A 23,332-nucleotide genomic window follows, 5' to 3' on the forward strand; every position below is an offset into this window, starting at 1 on the left:
TCCACAGATTATTCTAATGTGCAGCCACAGTTAAGAACCTTTGATCAAAATGCTGATTACTCCTAATTTTATATCACCAGATTTCAATGCTGTGCTACACATGCTGACTGGATCTCTCCTTCCTGATGTTTCCAAAAACCAACATATGCAGATGGGACATCGTTACCTCCTAGTACCCTCACCCAAATCCTTAAAACTATAATTACTGGACTTACAATATTTTTACCATTTTATCTATTTGTTTTCTATGTGTCTATATATTTTCATGCCTCGCTTCCTTCAATACAGCCCTTTTTGTGTTTAATTGATTTTTGTAGTGTATCATTTTTATTTAATTCTCATTTTCTATTCTATATGTGTTTTTAGCTATTTTTACTGGTCACCATGGCAATTATAATTAATACCTCTAATTTATAGCAAACTACTTTGAATTAATAACTTAGTTTCAATAGTATAAAAAACTCTGTTTCTATGCAGCTACATCCTTCCCCCTTTATGTTGTTATTGTCACAATCTACATTTTATTTATTGTGTGTGTACCCATTCACATAAATTTATAATTTTTGTTCTATGTGTTTCTTTTTTCAGTCATCTACGGGGAACAAAAAAGAAAACTTACAAATAAGAAGTACAATAATACTGGCTTTATAGTTAGCTATAGAGTTACTTTAAAGGTGACTTTTCTATTTCTTTGTGTGTCTTTTAATAACTATCTAGTTTGAAGGAGTACCACTAGCATGCTTCTAGGATAGGTTTACAGACAATGATCTCCCTCAGATTCTGTATATCTGGCAATGTCTTAATATCACCTTCCTTTTTTAGGAATAGTTTTCTAGGATATAGAATTTTGTTGAAAGTTTTTTTCTTCAACATTTCAAATATCTCATTCAACAGCCTGTGCCCTCCATAGTTTATGAATAGAAATTGGCTGTTAATTTTACTGAGTAACTCTTATACATAACAAGTCACATATCTAGCTGCTTTCAAGATCTTATCTTTGGTTTTTTTGTGTGTGTGTGTTTTTTTTTTTGTGTTTTTTTTTTTTGTTTTTTTTTTTTACAGTTTGGTAATTATGTGTTTCAGTGTGGAATTTATTTGAATTCAGCCATCTTGGAGTTTGTTGACCCTCTTGAATATATAGATTAATGTGTTTCATCAAATTTTGGAAGTTTTGGGCCATTATTTTCTCAAATTTATTTTCTGCCTGTTTCTGTTTCTCCTCTCTTTCTGGGGCACCTATTATATGCATCTGTTGGTGAGAGTGTCTCACATACCTCTGAGGATCTATTTACCCCTCTTCATTGCTTTTTACTTTCTGCTCCTCAAACTGGATTATTTCAATTGATATGGCTTCAGCTTCACTGATTCTTTTTTCTACCTGCTCAAATCTACCATTTAGTATTTGGCAAACACTGCTGCAGAGGCTGCTCCACCTTGGAGAAATACCAAAAAGAGGTAAAAAAGTCAATCCTCTGAGATGATCCCTCTTTTTCATATAGCAACTCAATATATAGGAATTGATCAGTCAAAATATATAATCACAATTCTTTGAGAATAAAATCCATATTCCCCTTTACCTTGGCACCAGCAACCCACACTAGAAATGTAGGCCACTATCCCCATGGCTATCTACAAGTTAAGGAGTAGGGAATGGTCAGCAGTTCAGTAAAATTGCCACAATACCTTCTTACCAAAATTTAGTAGCTTCTTTCTTCACTAAGCACTACTCTGGTTGTAAGTTTTTATTAGATTTCAGAATTCAAAAAAAGTTGATTCTGGTGGTGTTTACTACGCTAATCATTGCATTAGTGGAGATATGGGTTTTTGAAGTTGCTTACTCTGTCATTTTTTATAATGTGATTTTTTTCTTAATCAAAATTTCTATGAAAATTTTTAAACATTTATCCTTTCATTTAAACTTTACTTTTTTTGTCCAGCTCCATAAACAAAAATGGAATGCTTTTTAAATCTTAAGTTAAGAAGAAATAACATTTTTATTAGTTTTTTCAGTAGCATAATGTGTTTTTCTATTTTATTTGGTCTTGCTTTATCACCTTCAGTGACTTCATTTATATGGATCCTGTTCTTTTCTATGTAAATTTATTCATAGATACCATAAGATGTTATAACTAAGGTGCATTGTATTTTTTCCATTTCAATTTCTGAGAGATTATGATAACTCATTTTATCAATTTTTCAAAGTAGTTGATATGTGTATATTTTTCTTACATTCTGTCACCTTACCAAAGAATCTTATTTATTCTAAGAGATTTAAAAAGTTTCCCAGGTGTATTATTATACAAATATATTATTTGCATATAAAGGTAATTTGTCTCCTCTTTTAATATTTATAATATTTTCATATCCTCTATTATAATATATAACTTTAAATGTACATAATAATGCTGATAATGACATCCTTATCTTATTTGTGACTTTAATAGCAATGGGTCCAGTATTTCATAATTTATTATGGTATTTGTTATTGATTTGAGGTAAAGAATCTTTTGTGCATAAGTAGTTAATTTCTCTTCCAATTTTTAAGGAGTAGGTGCTGAGTTATATCAAATTATTTGTATTAATAAAATCATGTGTGTGTTTTTTCTTTAAGTTATAGACTTATTTACTGAATTATATTGAAAATGCCTCATATTCAACCATGCTTGTACTTTTAGGATAAATTCTACTTAGTTATACTGTATTACTCTTCAAATACACTACTGTTTATTTAGAATTATGGTAATTATTTTCATGGTTGAAATTTATCTACAGTTTTCATTTGGTGTACCTTTATTAATCTTTTATCATTAAGATTATGCTAGCTCTGTAGAATTAATTGAGGTTTTTCCTTTTTCTATAAACTGAAATATTTATATATTTGTTTTGTTTTAGAGAGAGAGGAAGGAGATGATGAGAGAGAAACATCAGGTGAGAGAAAAGCATCATTTGGCTACTTCTTGCATGCCTCCTATTGGAAATTGAGCCTGCAACCAGGGCATGTGCCCAGACTGGTAACCAAACTTGCAACCCTTTGGTGCATGGGATGACACTCAATCAATTGACTTATCCAGCCACAGCTAAAATACTTTTAATATAAAGATACCATCTGGCCCTAACGACTTTGGCTCAATGGATAAAGCATTGGCATGTGGACTGGAGGGTCTCAGGTTCGATTCCAGTCAAGGGCATGTACCTTGTTTGCAGGAAGATCCCCAGTGCTGGGTGTGCAAAAAGCAGCTGATGGATGTTTCTTCTCATCAATGTTTTTAACTCTCTACCCCTCTCCCTTCCTTTCTAAAAAAGAATCAATAAAATATATATATTTTTAAAAAGATACCCATCTGTATTTTTAAAGTTTTATATATAGCCATATAATCACCTAGCTGAATGAATTTTAATTGGTAGATATTTCAAACTATTTTAATTTTTGTTATGATTATTAATATGTTCAGGATATCTACTTATATATTATTTGATTTTGGTAATTTTCCAGAGAATCTTGTCACTTAGAATAATTTTGACATCTTGTAACAGAAAAACATTCCAAAAGAGGGTTAACAAAAAGGGAGTTTTCATCTCACAAAATCGAAAGTCTAGCGGTTGATCAGCTCTCAGATTGATTAATTCAGTGGCTCAAAATGTCATAAAAGACCCAATTTATGCTATCCTCATAGTGTAGCCTCCATCTTTTAGGTTGGCTATCCTCAGAATCTGAAGGTGGCTATCAAAGTCTTTGTTATCACATGCAAATTACAACATTCATAGACACAAAAGGAAATGCTTCTTTTTTTTACATCTCTTTTTAAGAACATACAAGGGAAAGAGGGACAGGTATGAACAGGCAAAGGAAGATAAAGATCAGATGCACTCAAAAGGGAAAAAAAAACTATAGTATATATGCAATTTCACTTTTTATAAAACTAATGGCAACCACACACAGAAATTCCCCAAACAAGACACAGATCCAGAGACAGAGATACATGGATCAGACAATCAAACATCAGAGGGAAGGTAGGGGAGGGTGGGGGTAAGGGGAAGAGATCAACCAAAGGACTTGTATGCATGCATATAAGCCTAACCAATGGACACAGACACTAGGGAAGTGAGGGCATGAGTGGGGGGCTGGGGAGCGATGGCGGGGGGGGTAATTACATCAATAATTAGCCTAAATATAAATGGTTTAAATTCACCAGTAAAGAGGCACAGAGTAGAAGAGTAGATCAAAAAATAAAACCTAACCATATGCTGCCTATAAGAGACACATCTAAACAGCAGAGACAAAGGTAGATTCAAAGTCAAAGGGTGAAAAAATTAAATTAAATTAAATTAAATTAAATTAAATTAATTTTTTTTAAAAAAGTCAAAGGGTGGAAAATGATTCTCCAAGCAAATAACATCCACAAAAAGCAGGTGTAGGCATATGACAAAGTAGACCTCAAGGTAACAAAGATAATAAGAGATAAAGATGGACACTTTATGATGATAAAGTGAACACTAAATCATAAAAACATAACACTTCTTAATATATATGTGCCCAACCAGGGAGCACCGAGATATATTAAACAGTTACTAACAGAACTAAAGGGAGAAACAGTCAAAACACAATTATAGTTGGAAACCTTAATACTTCATTGACAGCTATAGACAGATCAACCAAACAAAAAGTCCATAAAGAACTATCAACCTTAAATGAAACACTAAACACAATGGATATAATCAACATTTACAGAACATTTCATCCCAGAACATCAGACTATACATTCTTCTCCTGTGCACATAGAACATTCTCAAGGATAAACCATATTTTGGGTCACAGAACTAGCATAAACAAATTCAAAAAGATTGAAATTATTCCAAGTATATTTTCTGACTATAATGCTATGAAATTAGAAATCAACTGCAAAAAGGAGATTTAAAAAACCCTACAAATACATGGAGATTAAACAACATACTGATAAAAAAATGACTGGGTCAAAGAAGAAATAAAAGATTATATCAAAAGATATATAGAGACAATGGAGAATGATAACAAAATATATCAAAACCTCTGGGATGCAGAGAAAGCTGTAATAAAAGGGAAGTTTATATCACTACAGGCCTATCTCAAGAAACAAGATAAATTCCAAGTAAACAAACTAATGTCACACCTAAAAAGACTAGAAAAAGAAGAATGAAAGCAACTCAAAGTTTGCAGAAGAAAGGAAATAATAAAAATCAGAACAGAATTGAATGAAGTAGAGAACAAAACAACTATACAAAAAAATAAATAAAACAAAGAGCTGGTTCTTTGAAAAGATTAATAAAATTGACAAACCCTTGGCTAGACTCACTAAGGAAAAATGTAAAAGACCCATATAAACAAAATCAGAAATGAGAGCGGAGAAATCACTACAGACATCACAGATAAACAAAGGATCATACTAGAATATTATGAAAGCCTTTATGCCACCAAATTCATGAACTAGAAGAAATGGATACATTCCTAGAAATATATAACTTTCCTAGACTAAATCATGAAGAAATAGAAAATCTAAATAAATTGATCAGCAGTGAGGAAATTGAAATAACCATAAAAAACAAAAAACCTCCAGAAGGAGAAGAAGAAGTCATCCAGGACAAGATAGTTTCACCAGTGAATTCTATAATACCAAATGTTCAAGGTTGAATTAAAGCCTATTCTTTTCAAAGTCTTCTAAAAAATTGAAGAAGAGGCAATACTTCCAACACATTCTATGAAGCCGATATAACAGAGATACTAAAACCTGGCAAAGATAACACAAAAAAAGAAAACTACAAACCAATATCCCTGATGAATACAGACTCAAAAATCCTAACCAAAATACTAAGTAATCTAATACATAAGTACATCCAAAAAGTAATACATCACAATCAAGTGGGATTCATTCCAAGGGCAAAAGGATGGGTCAGCATTCACAAATCAATCAACGTAATACACCACATTAATAAAAGAAAGGATAAAAATTATATGATCTTGTCAATAGATGCAGAAAAAGCATTTGATAAGATACAACATTTTAATTTATGATTAAGACCCTCAATAAAATAGGAATAGAAGGAAAGTGCCTCAACTTAATAAAGGACATCCTATTGAATAAACGTGTAATATGCAAATTGATCATCACTCCAAGACACAAGATGGCCACCCCCATGTGGTCAAAGATGGCTTCTCCCATGTGGACACAAAATAGCCACAACAAGATGGTCAGCAGGGGAGGGCAGTTGTGGGCAGTTAGGTGTGGCCAGGTCAGCAGTGGAGGAGGTTGGGGGAGGGGGGACCCAGGCCTGCAAGGGAGGGTAGTTGGGGGGTGAACCAGGCATCCATGTGTGGGAAGTTAGGGGCAATTGGGCCATCAGGGGAGCAGTTAGGTGTCAATCAGGATGGCAGGGGAGTGGTTATGGGGTCATCAGGCTGGCAGGCAGAAACAGGGGCAATCAGGCAGGTAGGCAGGAGAATGGTTGGGAGCCAGCAGTCCTAGATTGGGAGAGGGATGTCTAACCTTCTGTTTAGGCCCTATCTAGGATATCCCTCAAGGGATTCCAGATTGGACAGGGTGCAGGCTGGGCTGAGGGACACTCCCCACCCCTGTGCATGAATTTTGTGCACTGGGCCTCTAGTATATGATAAACCCTTAGCCAAATGGTGAAAAACTGAAAGCTTTTCCCTTAAGATCAGGAATAAGACAAGGATGTCCATTCTCACCACTCTTTTTTAAAAATATTTTTTATTGATTTTTTAGAGAGGAAGGGAGAGAGATAGAGAGCTAGAAATGTCGATGAGAGAGAAACATCGACCAGCTGCCTCTTGCACACCCCCTGCCGGGGATGTGCTCGCAACCAATATACACGCCCTTGTCCGGAATCAAACCCGGAACCTTTCAGTCCGCAGGCCAACGCTCTACCACTGAGCCAAACCAGTTTCGGCCATTCTCACCACTCTTATTCAACATTAGAGGCCTAATGCATGAAATTCATGCAAGAGTAGGCTTTCCTTCCCCTGGCTCCTGGTACCGGCTTCCCTCTGGCACACAGGAACCAGGCTACCTTCACAGCCCTGGCTTCATCTGGAAGGTGGTCAAGAAGGACATCTGGTCTAATTAGCATATTACACTTTTATTATTATAGATACTACTGGAAGTTCTAACCAGAGCAATAAGGCAAGAGAAAGAAATTAAAAGCATCCAAATAGGGAAGGAAGAAGTCAAACTGTCATTCTGAAGATGACATGATGCTGTATATAAAAAAAAAACTAAAGAATCTACCAAAAAACTATTGGAAACAATAAACAAATACAGTCAAATTGCAGAATATAAAACCAATGTGCAAAAATCCATTGCCTTCCTTTATACCAACAACAAAACTTCAGAAAAAGAAATGTAGAAAACAATTTCTTTTTCAATACATAGCAACCAAAAGAATACTAGTAAAATACCTAGGAATAAACTTAACAAAGAATGTGAAAGACCTATTTACAATATATATTGAAAATTACAAAACATTTTTCAAACAGATTGAAAAAGACACAACTAAATGGAAAAATATCCCATCTTCATGGATTAGAAGAATCAACATAGTTAAAATGGCCATTTTACACAAAGCAATCTCCATCAAAATCCCAATGTCATTTTTTAAAGAAATACAGTAGAATGAGAAATCATCAGATTTGTTTGAAACCACAAAAGACTCAGAATAGTCAAAGAAATCCTGAAAAAAAGAACAACATGGTATTGGCAGAGAAACAGATTCACAGATCAATGGAACAGAATAGAGAACCCAGCTATAAAACCAAATGTTTGAACAGATAATTTTTGACAAAGGAGCCAGAAATGCACATTGGAGTAAAGATAGTGTCTTCAATAAATGGTCATGGGAAAACTGGAAAGCCACATTCAAATGAATGAAACAAGATTGCAGTTTGTTCTCATGTAAAAAAATTAATTTGAAATGGATCAAAGACTTAAACATATGACCCAAAACTATAAGTCCCATAGAATAAAATATAGGTACCAAACTTATGGATCTAGGTGGTAGAGAACATTTTATGGACTTGACCCCAAAGGCAAGGGAGGTAAAGGCAAACATAAATGAATGGGACTATATCAAACTGAAGAGCTTCTATATAGCAAAAGAAGTGGATAACAAAACAAACAGGCAGCCAACCAGATGGGAGATGATATTTGCAAATAGTAGCTACTCCAACAAAGGCTTAATTTTCAAAATATATAAAGAACTCATAAAACTCAACATGAAACAAGTAATCCAATCAAAAAGTGGGAAGAGGACCTGAAGTACACCTCTCCCAAGAAGCCATACAAACAGCCAATAGATATATGAAAAGATGTTCAAACTCACTGACAATCAGGGAAATGCAAATTAAAACTACAATGAAATACCCCCTTACACCAATCAGAGTGGCCATTATCAACAAGACAAGCAGCAACAAGAGTTGTATGGGTTGTGGAAAAAAAGAGAACCCTTATCCACTGCTGGTGGGAATGTAGACTGATACAACCACTATGAAAAGCAGTGTGGTACATCTACAAAATGGAATACTATGCTGCCGTATTTTATCACAAAGTTAAACACATTGCAGGAACTCAATAATAGATTTTACTTTAAATTAAATTCTATGAAAATCTGGCTTTAGATGTGGGGTATGTAAAACAGACCATTCACTTCTCACATTTGAATCACATCTATCAGTTTCTTGGTTTGGAATAGTGAAGGAAAAAATCATGAGTGAACAGAGTGTCTGTGCTTATTTTTTTGCAGCTAGCTGCCTTTGGTCTATTGGAACCAGTATCCCTCTCCCAGGTGAACAGCAGCAAGAAACAGAATTTCAGTTAGCACTAAACCAGGATTGTAATCCAGGAGCTGCATCTGGGACAACTGCAAATGCAATCCTGAAAATCAACACAAGCCCATAGGTCCAGAGCCCAAAGAAATTGGCCAAAGATGAACTCCAACTTTGCATCACCAATCAGAAGTATTATCATGAGTATTTTCAGGCAGCAGAAGAGAAGGAAGGAACTACCTTGTTCCATGTTTCAGGAGGTTTATTCTGAGCCAGCTGCTTTGATAATGCATTACCTTATTTGACTCTCACAATAGCTTTATAAGATAGAAATTATTCTTTAACACAGAGCCTGGTGCATAATGATAACTGCTATACATATTATCTTAATAATAATAAATTGAAACATGGAGGGCTTGGTTTGAGTAACTTATCCAAGGTCACAGAGCTGGTACAGTCAGGATTTGAGCCCAGGTTTTTCTGACTCCAAAGCCTGGGCTTTTTCTGATATACTCCTTTTCAAGAAGCAAAAGATTGTGACATTAAAACAGTTTGGGATTCATCAGCAGATGAATGGATAAAAAAGCTGTGGTATATTTACACAATGGTATAAAAAAAGAAAGAACTCTTACTATTTCCAATATCATGGATGGACCTGTAGAGTATTATGCTAAGTGAAACAAGCCAGTCAAAGAAAGATAAGGATAACATGATCTCATTTATATGTGGAATCTAATGAACAAAATAACCTGGTGAATAAAATAGAACTAGAGACATAGAAGGATGGAACAGACTGACAAATTCCAGAGGGAAGGTGGAAGTAGGGTAGTAGGGAAGTGATTAACCAGGGAACTTATATGCATAACTCATGGACACAGACAATAGAGTGGTAAAGACTTGGGATGGGTGGGTATGGGATTGAGGGGGTCAAAGGGAAAAAAAACACAAACAATCAAAGGAGATATCTGTAATACTTTCAACAATAAAGATATATTTTTTAAATCACCATAGTATTAACAAAATAATGAGGTGTAAAATAAAAAGAAAAGTTTTGGGTTTTCCAACCCATTAGCAAGGCTGCCTCTACAGTTAGCCATTTGAGACCTTCGGGTATCTAAGAATATCTTCGGTCTCCCTTTCTCTCCTTATTCAGGTTTCTAAATTGCTATGAACAATGGCCCAACTGTACTACAAAAAGGTCAACTACTCACCATACAGAGACCGAATCCCACTGCAAATTGTGAGGGCTGAGACTGAGCTCTCTGCAGAGGAGAAGGCCTTCCTCAATGCTGTAGAGAAGGGGGACTATGCCACTGTGAAGCAGGCCCTCCAGGAGGCAGAGATCTACTACAATGTCAACATCAACTGCATGGATCCTCTGGGACGGAGTGCTCTGCTCATTGCCATTGAGAATGAAAACTTGGAGATAATGGAGCTACTGCTGAACCACAGTGTGTATGTAGGTGATGCCTTGCTCTATGCTATCCGCAAGGAAGTGGTGGGTGCTGTGGAGCTTCTGCTCAGCTACAAGAGGCCCAGTGGAGAGAAGCAGGTAAGAGAAGTTCCTATAGGATTGAAAATAGCCAGAGACAACACGAAACCAAAATCAGAAGCCTTGAAACTAGGGAAGTTCAGGTAGGCTAGAGTTGAGAAGCGCTATCATGACAACCCTCTGCTCTAATCAGTGTTCTCGGGTAGTATCCTAGAGCCACCCTGCATGGCCTATGCTGAATTTTACTCATTTGTCATTTTCTTATTAGTATTTTCCCTTATATATTCAATACTTAACAACCAAAAAGTGTGTTCTCCATTTCCAAAATATTCAAGCTTCTTCTACCCTCCCTGCCCTCTGCTCTCTATCTTTATTTTATTTCTCTACTCAAAGTTATATTCTACAAAAGAATAAACCAAACAGAAACCTGAGCTTTCTCCTTTTATTAGTTTCTCTCCTGAAGGACAGGAGGCTTTTAAGCATGAGAGTCACAATGAAAATGAAAATGGATACAGGGGCTCACATATTTTTCTAGTACCTGTCATGTAACTGCATTCCACTTAGATGTTTAGGTGTTTGTCAGGAGTTTCCCCTACCCTCAGAGATATCTATGTTTTATATTCTGGAGTCATCTTCAAGTCCTTCCCCTCACTTCCCTCCATATCCAGTTCCTAAACCTTGTGCTTTCTTCATTCCTAATATATCTTACATACTTTCCTCTCTAACCAAACTCCCACCACTGTGCCTCTAGTCCTTATCATCTCTCTTCTAGAATACTGGTTCTCAAGTGTGTTCCAGCATTAGCATCACCAGGGGAACTTGCTAAATGTGAATGAAAATCCTCAGGCATCACCAGAAACTGAATTGTAAACTCTGGGGATGAGGCCCGGCAAGCTGTGTCTTAATAACCCCTCTAGGGAATTCTTATGAATACTCAGATTTAGGAATCAATGTCTTAGAGCAGTGTTTCCCAAACTTTTGATATATGTGTACCCCTTCTATAATTTTCATAACGCTGAGTACTCCGCGTATTCATGAGAACGTAAAATTAGGCGCAGCTAAGCACGGTGCAGTGCATATCCCCACCAAACTCCGGTGCAACGTGTACCCCCATCAAACTTTTCCAGTACCCCTGGGGGTACACGTACCACACTTTGGGAAACACTATACCTAGAGTAACATTAAAATCTTCTAACTGGACTCTCTTCCTCTAGCCTCTTTCTTTCTCCCAACCCATTCTGAACAATGATGCTGCTTATTCTTCCCAAAATATTGTAATAATTCTACAATTCCTGTCCATCATTTCAGCAACTACCATGTCTTCCCATTAGAAGAGAAACGAACTTAAGAATCCTAGCACTCAACAGTCTTCATTAACAGTCTTTACCAGTCCTATCTTCCCTAGTCTTTTCTAAACCCCTCAAGTCAAGCACATCTCCTGATTGTATTTCTTCCTTTTGAGCATGGAATTGAGTGAATGGTAGAGACAAAGAAAATACTGAGTTATCAAATGTGGAAGACTTTCATATTCACTCCCATTTATCATCATAACTGTTTTGAAAGAGAAAATAGCACAGAGGTGGTTCCAAAGAGGACACTAGCAATATCAACCCTGAGTTTTGAAAGTAGGCCAAGTTCTTATTTGATGGCCCCTACTTCCTCCATCTTTCCCTATTGCTCTGGCATACTCAGAGAAAGAAAGGTACTAGATAAACTTACACTAAAGTACAATCTAAGGCATGATCTTCCCTGGAGAAAGGCAGAGCTTCACTCAGAAATGAATAACTAATGGTGAAATATCAGGCATATTAAACTTGGGTAAAGCTATTTGGAGGAATCTGTCTTTACCAAGATCCTTCAGACACACTGCTAGTATAAGACCTCCTTTCTCCATATCCAAATATGACACCATATTACAAACACACAAAGCTGTCAGCTCTTCAGTAGCCTTCTCTTCTTTCTCTTCTCTCCCTCCCAACCCCCGTATTAGCCTCTGCTAAATTTCATTTTCTTCCATTGCTTTGAAATCGCTGTATTAATTCAGACATCAGTAACTATAACAACAGACTGTCACAGTGCAGGAGATCTGCCTTTTGGGGAGATAGAAACAATATTTATTTAGCAGGGGCAAGCAGGGATGTGAGTAAACACAGGCTTCCTGAAGGACCTTGGATCCAGGTGGTTAGGAGACTCTCAAGACACTCCTCCCACAAACAGAATCCAAACACCTGTCCTTTTTCACAGAGGCTCTCCCCCATTTCTCCAAGGGATTGGGCACAGCTGACCTCCATCAATCTTGTGTAAACTAGTGCCCTCTTTAGCTTTATTGGACATGGAGTTTGACCTCAAGCTGTCAGCAAGACCCCCTCAGCTTCCTCTTGACCTCAGTCCACTGTCCTCTTCTAGCCTATCAAAACTGCTTTCAGATAAAGATTAGAGGCCAGGCACAAATGGCTGACACTGACTTCAACACTTACATGGAGACCTGAATTTTTAATAGGGGCAACTCTTTAAGTAAAAATGGTGGTGCTCTATTAGATTGAATTCCTTGCACTAGACAAGTAGAACATAGTGTGTGTGCGGGGGGGTTACTGTACTGTCTTCTTGTGTGTGTTATTCTGTGGCCTTCATGATGCCTCAGAAATATGACCCTCTTGGCAGTATCTAGTCTGGAACCACTACACCATTATGGCCTATTTCAATATAAGTAGATTTTGGTGACTTGGAGGTCTTGTGATTCCTTGGGGTAAATACTCAAATAATTCTCAAAATTCAAATATTTTGGACTACAGAAGGTTTAATATCAGCCTATTTCTCATCCATTAAATCTACTCCCTTCAGCTCACTGACTCTGGGCATCACTAGAAAAGCATCAGTAAGGAGGGACAGCAAATCCAGCAACAATCCAAAGACTGTGTATGGTCACAAAGAGCTCAAAGATCATTAATTGTGCCCGTTGAAAACTTGTCAAAATGCACTTCCTTAAGTCCCATTACATACCTTACAGAATCAGAATCTTGGGGATTGGGCCTGTAATCAAAATTTTAATAAGCCCACTTGTTTCTAGATAATAGTTCTATATACCTCTTTGTATTTGTTTCACATATCTGTCATAACAAAATACCACAAACTGGGTGACTTTAAATAAAGAAATGGTTTCTCTCATAGTTCAGGAGGCCAGAAGTTCAAAATAAAGGTGTTGGGAGGGCTAGTTCCTTCTGGAGCCACTAAGGCAGTTGTTCTAAGACAATAGGCTCCCACAGGTTGAGAACCACTAGCAGGATCACCTAAATCCATGAGAAAACGCATATACTTACATTACGATTCATAACAGTAGCAAAATTACAGTTATGAAGTAGCAACAAAAATAATTTTATGGTTGGTGGTCACCGCAACATGAGGAACTGTATTAAAGGGTTGCATTGGAAAGGTTGAGAACCGCTGCTCTAAGGAGAATCTATTCCATGCCTTGGCTTATAGCCACATCACTTCAGTCTCTCCTTTCTCATCACATAGAGTTCTCTTCAGTGTTTTTGTGTCCAAATATCCCTCTCTTTTCTCTTATAAAGACACCAGAGATTTGGTTTGGGGCCTACCCTAATCCAAGATGACCTCATTTTAACTTCATTACATCTACATCCTTTTTTCAAATAAGATCACATTCATAGGTACTGAGGTTTAAGACTTTAACATATCTTTTAAGGGGACACACTTCAACCCACTATACTCTTTATGAGAAATACTAGCCTAGATAAGTGGTTTTCAAACGTTTTTGGAGCTTTACATTAAATGAAATTCTGCCCAGATGTAAAACAGACAAACTAACCCAAGCACAACTTCCCTAGTTTAAGTTCAGATTGGGACCCAAATCCCTACTTGTTCACACACACACACACACACACACACACACACACACACAAACCACACTCTCAAACCTGCTTTCTGCCTGAGGAGCAAGCATACCTGGAAAACTACTGGTCTAGAAAACAGAATGATAGGCTCTAATTCAGAGTTTCAGGTACTAGCCAGTTGTAGCAGGCCAAAGACCTTGGGCAATTCATTAAGTTGGGTGTCATTTGGGTATCTTTTACACACATTCAATTGTGGAATCACACCTCATCTGTAAAATAAAGCTAATAATATTTGCCCCTACCTAATCTACAGAACTATTATAAAGAAGAAATAAAATAAAATGTTAGTCTTTTGAAAAAAAATGCTAAACAGAAGTCAGTGACTATTATTTTCAGCTTTACTCTATCAGTTGTAAAGATTATTGACTTAACCCATCATATTGTGTGGAGAGACCAGCTGGCAAGTGGTACTCATCACAAGTCAACACCAGTACAGTGAGAGGGAGAGACTGGTGAACAAGCGGGCCCAGTTCATAGATTACCGCTTTCTGCCTGGCCTTGATGGCAATGGTCTCCCGTTTGTTGTCAGGCAAGCTGCATGACCTCAAAGTCATCCCTCCTTAACCACCTCCTTAGAGCAGTAGGCAGCGCGTCAGTCTCAAAGTCATTCCTCCTTGTTCACTAAAATATAAGTATGTGAGCAACAGAGAGGTAAAGCTGCTGGCCTCTGTATCAACAGCCCACCCAAGTAATTTTCTTTCTTGGTCACTTGCATCAATGCAGACAGGAGGAAAGAGGCTAAGACAACCTTCTTCCCATGACCCACCCTTGTGAGCTCTGCCATAATTACTCATTTTTCTGTGGCTCCAAATTGAAATTGGTCTCACAGATGAGCTAGCAAGATTAAGTCTCAGCAACACTGGTGTTTGTATTGAGACTATAGAAAATCAGCAACAAGGCACTCTATTTACTACTTCTCCAGTCTGATCCTTGGTCTCAGAGATTGAACAGTGTGGAGTGGGACACTAAGGGCCCAGGAAAAGGTGACTGGGGCACCTAGAGGGGCTAAAGAGTCCAACCTATAAATATCAGTCAATATGGAAGCTGAAATTAAGAGAGAGAAGTGTAAAAGTCACCCTGCTATTTGGAGTCATCCACTTCTGAGATTTGTTTACCTGGACAAGTCACTTAATCTCTCAAAACCTCAGTTTCTTTATTTGTAAATGGGAGTGACAATGGAGTCTATTTCATAGTTATAGTGAGAATTATATAAAAAAATACATGTACAGTATATTACTTATAAAAGTGCCTGATACATGGATATTCAATAAATGATAGCTAGTTCTAACTACTATTCCTATTCATTGAATCTGTGATGATATGACCTTCTGGCTAATCAAAATTATTTTTTAAAGTATTATGTACCACTAACACATAATAGCTAACAGTTCAGACTGCATGACCTTTGGAATGGTGTTTACCCTGATTGAGCATCATTTTCCTTACCTGTATAATGGGGTTAATGATATTATCTACATCATAGGTTGTTGCAAGTTTAAAATGAGAATTATTATTTAACATTTGACATAATCACATAAACACTAATACAAACTATTAATATTACCTAATCTTTGTTACCTGAATTTCCCAATATAACAGTAGGTTTTTATGCCTATAATAATCTGAGTAACAGCTTTAATTCTATGATTTTAATTATACAAAGTTCTAGGCCAAAAAAATGGGTTATATCAAGAAAATAAATCAGCCACTTGATAGGAAAAAAAAGGTCAGAGTGACTGCATGACATCATATTATCTAAACTGATAAAGTGAGTTACCTCCACTCATATATCTGTGCTGAATTTTAATAAACCTGGCCTAATTCACTCACAGATCACAATTGTAGAGAGCTTAGAGATCATTCGTTCTGAAGTGACATGTCCAAGGTCACTTAGCTGAGCCCTGTACCAACACAAAAGCTTCCTATCTCCCCAGCCACTCTTTCTACTACTCCACTCTGCTTCCAAGGAATCATTAGAAGTTACCACTTTATTTACAAAAAAGCCAAAAGTAAACAAAAGTAGTGTCTGTCTAGAATAACTCATTGATGACAGAGTTCCAGTAAATATTAATTCTCTAATTCTCTTCAGTTCCATTCAATTTTCTAGGCATTTATGACTACTAATCATGTGCTTCACAATAAATTTGAAAGATACAGTTAGTGCCCTTTAGAAATTTATAGTCTCATGGGGAGAACAGACATGCACATGTTGTCTAAGCAGTCCACCCATCTTAATGGACATGGATTTTTGTCTTCCAAGGGTAACAAAATATTGAAGACAGTGATGTTTGCCTTTCAGGAAAAAAAAGTATTTAAACTTGGACTCAAGTAGACCAACAGATCTGGATACATAACACTTCGCAAGGAAGAAACCATAAAGTAATCTCAAACACAATGACTAAATAGAAATCCATGATGTTTTTTAGACATGGCCCTTCTCATCTCTCTTCAGGGTTACCACCAACTCAGGGCTTTCTTTCTGTAACCTCATAGTTGTGAATAGCCTTTAATCCACATACACATGTCTACTTAAGGAGTTACCTCTTCTTTTCTGTCCTCCTTCACCTCACAGGTACAGTTTTCTAGAGGTCAACTATTTTGTTTTCTTTTCACCCCAGGCTCTTTACTGTTTTTGGTTTTCCCAGATAAGGCTCTTGTCACAAACTCAGTCCAAGAGTGAAATATCAGTGCAACATTGAGAGCTCTTCCATCTCCCCTCCATTAGTTTCATCCCAGTGCACCAAATACCACCTGTACTGATTCTTTCCCATATTCAAACAACAAACATGGGAAAGAAATAGAATAGTACAAGGAAACATGCTACAACATGCAAAATGTGTAACATGGACAATATAGGAGGTTACTCTGGATACAAGTAGACAGATTTCAAAGGCGGAACATTTCAAATAAGAAACAGGCTTTCAGCTGGAAAAGAAGAAAGGAGGGAGGCACATTGGTCAGAAGGAAGTAAATGGACAATGAAATCCATAGTGGGAATGATGGTGGCTTGTTCACAGTAGGTCCTGTAGTGATGGGTTACAGAAAAAAAAATAATTCTTGGGGCTCATGTTACCTTCATGAGATTAGCATCATAGAGGAAGGCCACAGATACCTTATTCAGAGTCAGAACACTGGGACAGGTGGGTCCTAAATCATATCACAAACAGTAGTTGCTGGGTTCCTGTGCTCATCTGCCCCCCCCCTTTTTTTTCTGTTCCTAATTGGAGTAAAGAAGAATGAGTCTATTGACATTAGTTGAGCCAATCCTTAGTTGGGACCATGGTGAACAGTTACCACCATCCCAGCTGGTTGTTACTGGTCCTCTGAATGGCAGTGGGAGCTGAGAGAGCTAGCATGGGATGAAAGAAAGAAGCTAAAGCCACATCACTCAGGGGCTGAAGGTAGCAAATATTTATGAGGAATTGTCCATATTGATATTTGACTTTCCTCTTTCATATTCCTTTTCTCCACATACATACAAGTCCAATAAGTGTGTGGCATTTTAATCTCATTAGTTGACAACTCTCTTAGTGTCCATATCATGCCTATAAGGTTACTTTTCTCTCTCTGACCATTAACTGTTAGTCTCTTTTTCAAATCCTTTGCTATTAGTGCTACCAAGAGTTCTGTCACTTCTCCCTTTGTAGACCAATATCTACCAAAAGCTCCATTATTTATTTTCAAAATTTTAGCTAGATATAACCATCTAGATGTACCTTCAAACATTTAAAAGTCACTGCCCTAAATAATAAAAGCCTAATATGCTAAGTGTCAGTCATGCAGTGGACCATTCAACCAATCAAAGCATCATATGCTAATGATATGCTAAGGCTGCTCATCCTCTCATTATGATGTGCACTGACCACCTGGGGGCAGATTTTCTGACCATTAGGTTAACTTGCTGCTGGGGTTCGGCCAATCAGGACTGAACAAGATGGGCAGAACATGCCTTAGAGCCCTCCCACAGTCTCTCTCCTGCAGGCCAACCTCCTGTGTCCCTCCCCGGCCCTGATGATGCACCAATAGGGTCCCTAGGCCTGACCTGCTCCTTCTCACAATCCGGGATGTCTAAGAGCCAGTTTGAGCCTGATGGCAGAACAACCAGTTGCTATGATGGGCACTGACAACCAGGGGGCAGAAGCTCAATGCAGGAGCTACCTTCTGGTGGTCAGTGTGTTCCCACAGGGAGAGCACTGCTCAGCCAGAAGCCAGCCTCACAGCTGGTGAGCACAATGGCGGTAATAGGAGCCTCTCCCGCCTCCATCCCCCAAGGGCTCCTGGACTGTGAGAGGGCAGAGGCCGAGCTGAGGGATCCTTCCCCAAGTGCACAATTTCATGTACTGAGCCTCTAGTGTCTAATAATAAAAATAGCAAACACTGATTCTGTGCCAGGTACCATTCTGAATACATAGCATACATTAATTTATTTGATACAATAATCCTGTAATGCAGGATAATATTATTAACCATCCTTACAAATGGGGACATCAGGAGGTTAAATAAGGAACAAAAGAGGTTAAATAACTTTCCCAAGCTAGTAAGCAGAAAAACTAGGATTCAAACGTAGGCAAACTTAGCAGTAGAGTCTATTTTCTTAATACCTGTTCTAACCTCACTTTGTCCTCCAAAACATCCTCCTCATCCAGGGTATCTTCTCAAGTGATTTCTCTTGTCTCCTCCCAGTTATCCTTTTAGTTATCTAGATATGAAACCTTGCAGTTGTTTTCAACTTTACCCTCTCTTTGAACTACCACACCCAATGGATTACCAAGTCCCTTTGAATAATTTGATTGAGGTAAGGAGACAAACATATAAACAATTAGTTGAAATATAAATGCTATTAGAGATAAGACAGTCCTGCATTTGATCATGTCACTCAAATGACCACAGAGGTTCATTATTTCCTACGGAATAAAGTTCAAAATAGAGGCATAGGGTTGATAGTTTGAGTAAAGAGGGCTGGCTAATTGCCCCTCAAATCAGTTGAATTGTCACTGACAAATCCAGCCCTAAGATTTTAGGGTTAGTTAGGCCAACAGACAGAACAGGATAGGGAAGTGGTTTCTTCTCCTGTCAACAAAAAGTCTCTGGAGTCAGGAGAACCACCTTAGTGAGATTCATGCTAGATTCATGGACCAGTTAATAAATGCAAACTTTGTTGCCTCTGGCAGAATTAAGTGGCCCCAATCCAGCAGCTATTCTCTGTTCTAAGCAGTATGTCTGCCTTGTGAGGTTCTTAGTAAAGAGAAAGTAATTATCACGTAAATACCAAGATCTTGATTAAAGAAAAGCTTACTGTTTCATTTTTATTAGTGAATTGTTATTGTCTTTTCATTAGTAAAGGAGGGCTGTGAACCATTTAAGAAAAAAGCACACCCAAAGACAGTAAAATCAGAGAAGGATGATGAAGCTGGCCTCAAAAACAAATCCATGAGTCTACCACCTTTACCTCTTCTCCTGAAGAGGGGGGTGGGGGGGGGGGGCCAGGGGTAATAGCCCATTATAAAAACCTTAGGCCAGACAGTGAAATTTCTGAATCCCTTTCTACTCTTCAAGGACAAACTGGAGTGATTTAATATTTGTGGCCACCATCAGCTCCATTATCCATATCAGAACAGTGGAGGGAATTTTGAAGCTAAAAAACTTACCTCTCCAAATCCTCAATTCAACCCCCTGTCTTCAAATAGGCCTTTCAATGGGACTGCACAGAGAAGGTTTCAATCCTCACTGAGTCAGCCAAAGTTTAGAACAATTTGGGCATTGTTTACACAAACTAAATAAAAATGTACCTCCCTTCCCCCCTTCTTTATTTCTTAACTCTCAAAATGAGGTGTGAAATTATTCAAGTACTAGAGGCCTGGTACATGACATCCATGCACTGAGGTGGGGGCGGGGGGTGGGTATCCCTCAGCCTGGCCTGCACTCTCTCACAGTCCTGGACCCTTCGGGGGATGTCTACCTTCCAGCAAAGGGGGATATCTGATTGTCGGGATGGGGCCTCAGCTGGCATTCATACATTTCTTTCACAGTCTGGGGTTCTCACAGTCCCTGGCTCCTTACCACCCACCTGCAGCAGAGCCGGGAGAGGCTCCTGCCACCAATGCTGTGCTCGTCAACCATGAGCTGGCTAAGTGGCGCTCCCCAGGTGGGAGCACACTGACCACCTGGGGCCAGGTTCTGCATGAGCATCTGCCCCCTGGTAGTCAGTGCATGTCATAGCAGCCAGTCATTCTGCTGTTCGGTCAATTTGCATATTAGCCTTTTATTTTATAGGACTAGTGACCCAGTGCACGAAATTCATGCACAGGGCAGGGGAGTTGTCTCTCAGCCTGGCCTGCACCCTCTTCAATATGGGACCCTTTGGGATATGTCCTGTGTGATTGGGCCTAAACTGGCAGTTGGACATCCCTCTCACAATCTGGGACCACTGACTCCTAACCACTCACCAGCCTGCCTGCCTGATTGCCCCTAACTGCTTCAGCCTGCTAGCCTGGTCTCTCCCTAAATGCTACCCTGCTGGCTTGATTAATGCCTAACTGCTCCCCTGCCAGCCCAATGGCCCCCAACTGCCCTCCCCTGCCACAATCTGCCTCCTCTGTGCAAGGCAGCAGAGGCGCTGGGACCAGCCTCCTCCATGCTACATGGAGCTGCAGGACCCCCAGGCCTCACCACGTGTAGAAGCCACCAGGCCCTGCCTCCACTTTGTGTGTGACCATCTTGTGGTGACCATCTTGTAATGACAAAGTGCACGAGGGCCACCTAGGCTTTTATTAGTATAGATTAGTATCCTAAGTAACCACCATCCTTTTCCACATCAATTTGTTTACTTTGAAATTTTTGTTATAGGAGAATTAAATTACTGTAAGGATTAAAACAGTATAAAAGCATGGTAAGGGAAACATACCATTTCCCACTCTCATGATCAACTCTGTAAAAGCCATCTCTAAGAACAATGTAGGTGTATGTTCTAGGTATTTTCTATGCATATTCAAACAGAAACACAAACTTTGAAAAAATGTTCTGACCTGTTCCTTTTTCCTGTACAATACATATATGGGCATTTTCTATGTAAAGATATTTATCTTTACTATATTCTTTTTTAAATTTTTTATTGATTTTAGGGAGAGAGGAAGATAAAATATAGAAACATTGACTAGAGAGAAACATCAATTGGTTGCCTCCCTGCACGCCTCCCATTAGGGATCTATGCCTGCAACCTGGGCATATGCCCTGGGCAGGAATCGAACTGGTGACCTCCTGGTTCGTGGTTTGATTCACAACTACTGAGCACCACCAGTCTGGCTTTACTTTATTATTTTTAATGACAGTATTGCATTGTATCATACAAATGCACCGTATTTATTTAACCAGCCTTCTATTTAAATTGTTTCAAGTATATTTAGACTTTGAGTTTTCTTGTATTTTCGCTTTATTAAACAATGCTGTAATGAATGAATATATATATATAATCTGTGAACACTTGTGTGATTATATTTGTAAGGTAAATTCTTCCTAGTAATGAAATTATGGAATCACAGGGTGTATGCATTTTAAAATTATGCTATAAATTGCAAAATTGCTCTCCTACCAACAGTGTGTAAGAGTAATTGTTTCTCATATATTTGCAATCATAGACTGCAAAAAATAACATGTCAATCTTACAAGCTAAAAATACTATTGCATTATCATTTTACATTTTAATTCCTTATTATAACTGGGATTTCACATTGTAAGCGATTTATTTTATGAGTCAACCTTTCATTTTTAACCCATTTTTACTGGAGTCTTCATCTTTTTATTCCTGATTTGTCTAAACTCTTTGTACATTACAGTCATTAGCACTTTTTTATTCTTAAAAAAAATCACCCTAACTTATTAGAGAACAGTGGTATACCCAGACTTTTATAGCAATGGGAACAAAGAACAAAGCTAATTGTGTTCTAAATCTTTTAACTTTTCTGCATAAGACTATAGAATTGTTTTAGTGATGCTTAAAATGTCTTAGGGTTTCTCTGGTATAAGCAAGTCTGCGTGAAAGTATTCATGCTTAATCATTCATTTATTTTTAAGTTCTAGTTTAGGGATTAAGGATCTTTGTTCAAAGGAATAAAGGTATTGAAAGCACAGAAATAAAGGACTAGACAGGCCTACCTCTCAAGCCCAAGAGAAGTAGACAGATACAGAAACAGGAAAAAGGGCTGCCCAAGGTTCAAATAACCAGGGCTGGCTGAGGCTTGTGCTGCCAGCAGTGGCAGCAGCAGAGGTGTGATGGTGCATCACCTTCCCCTGATCACCAGGTTGCCTCCCACCCCTGGGGGCTCCTGGACTGTGAGAGGGGGCAGGCTGGGCTGAGGGACCCCCCTCCAGTGCATTAATTTTCATGCACTGGGCCTCTAGTATATAGATGATGATGATAGATAGATAGATAGATAGATAGATAGATAGGGAGAGATACTAGAGGCCTGGTGCACGAATTTGTCTATTGGGGTTGCAGAAGGTTGGCTAGCCTCAAGTGGTTGGCTCTGGGAGCACACTGACTACCAGGGCAGCTACTGCATTGAGCATCTGCCCCCTGGTGGTCAGTGCACATCATAGCAACTGGTCATTTAGTTGACCTGTTGGACAGTCGACCTTACACTTAGGCATATATATATATATATATATATATATATATATATATATATATATATATATATATTTATATTTCAGAGAGGAAGGGAGGGATAGAAACATCAATGATAAAAGTTGATCAGCTTCCACCTGCATACCCCCTACAGGGGATCAAGACCTGGGCATGTGCCCTGACTGGGAATCGAACCATGACCTTCTGGTTCATGGGTCAACACTCAACCACTGAGCCAAGCCGACTAGGCAAGGGTTGGTATTTAGCAAAGGAATGAGTTCTACACTCAAACAATGGAAAATATCCATTTAATCCATTATTTTTCCTGACATCATTGGCAGCAGAGTTGCTACTTCAGAAAATATGGCGAGTATCAAATATACAGGAAAACATTTCCTTAATTTTCTTAGTAGGAAGCAAAGATGTAAAAGGCAAACAACATGTGACATGTTGAGTCTATTCCATTTCTGGTCTAAACTCTCCAAATTGTCCAC

At 38.2% G+C, this 23,332-nt stretch overlaps 1 protein-coding gene across 1 annotated transcript in view; it reads left to right on the forward strand.

Moving 5' to 3' along the window:
• The window catches only part of TRPC5 (transient receptor potential cation channel subfamily C member 5), a 352,280-nt gene that overhangs the window by 173,209 nt on the left and 155,739 nt on the right, over nt 1-23,332 (forward strand). Inside the window, exon 2 of the mRNA XM_036454471.2 lies at nt 9,966-10,364. Coding sequence (XP_036310364.1) covers nt 9,987-10,364 — 378 coding nt within the window. The 5' untranslated portion in view covers nt 9,966-9,986. The remainder of the gene's footprint in view (nt 1-9,965; nt 10,365-23,332) is intronic.

This window comes from Pipistrellus kuhlii, unplaced genomic scaffold (genome assembly GCF_014108245.1).
Source record: "Pipistrellus kuhlii isolate mPipKuh1 unplaced genomic scaffold, mPipKuh1.p scaffold_m20_p_29, whole genome shotgun sequence".
NCBI classification, from domain to species: domain Eukaryota; kingdom Metazoa; phylum Chordata; class Mammalia; order Chiroptera; family Vespertilionidae; genus Pipistrellus; species Pipistrellus kuhlii.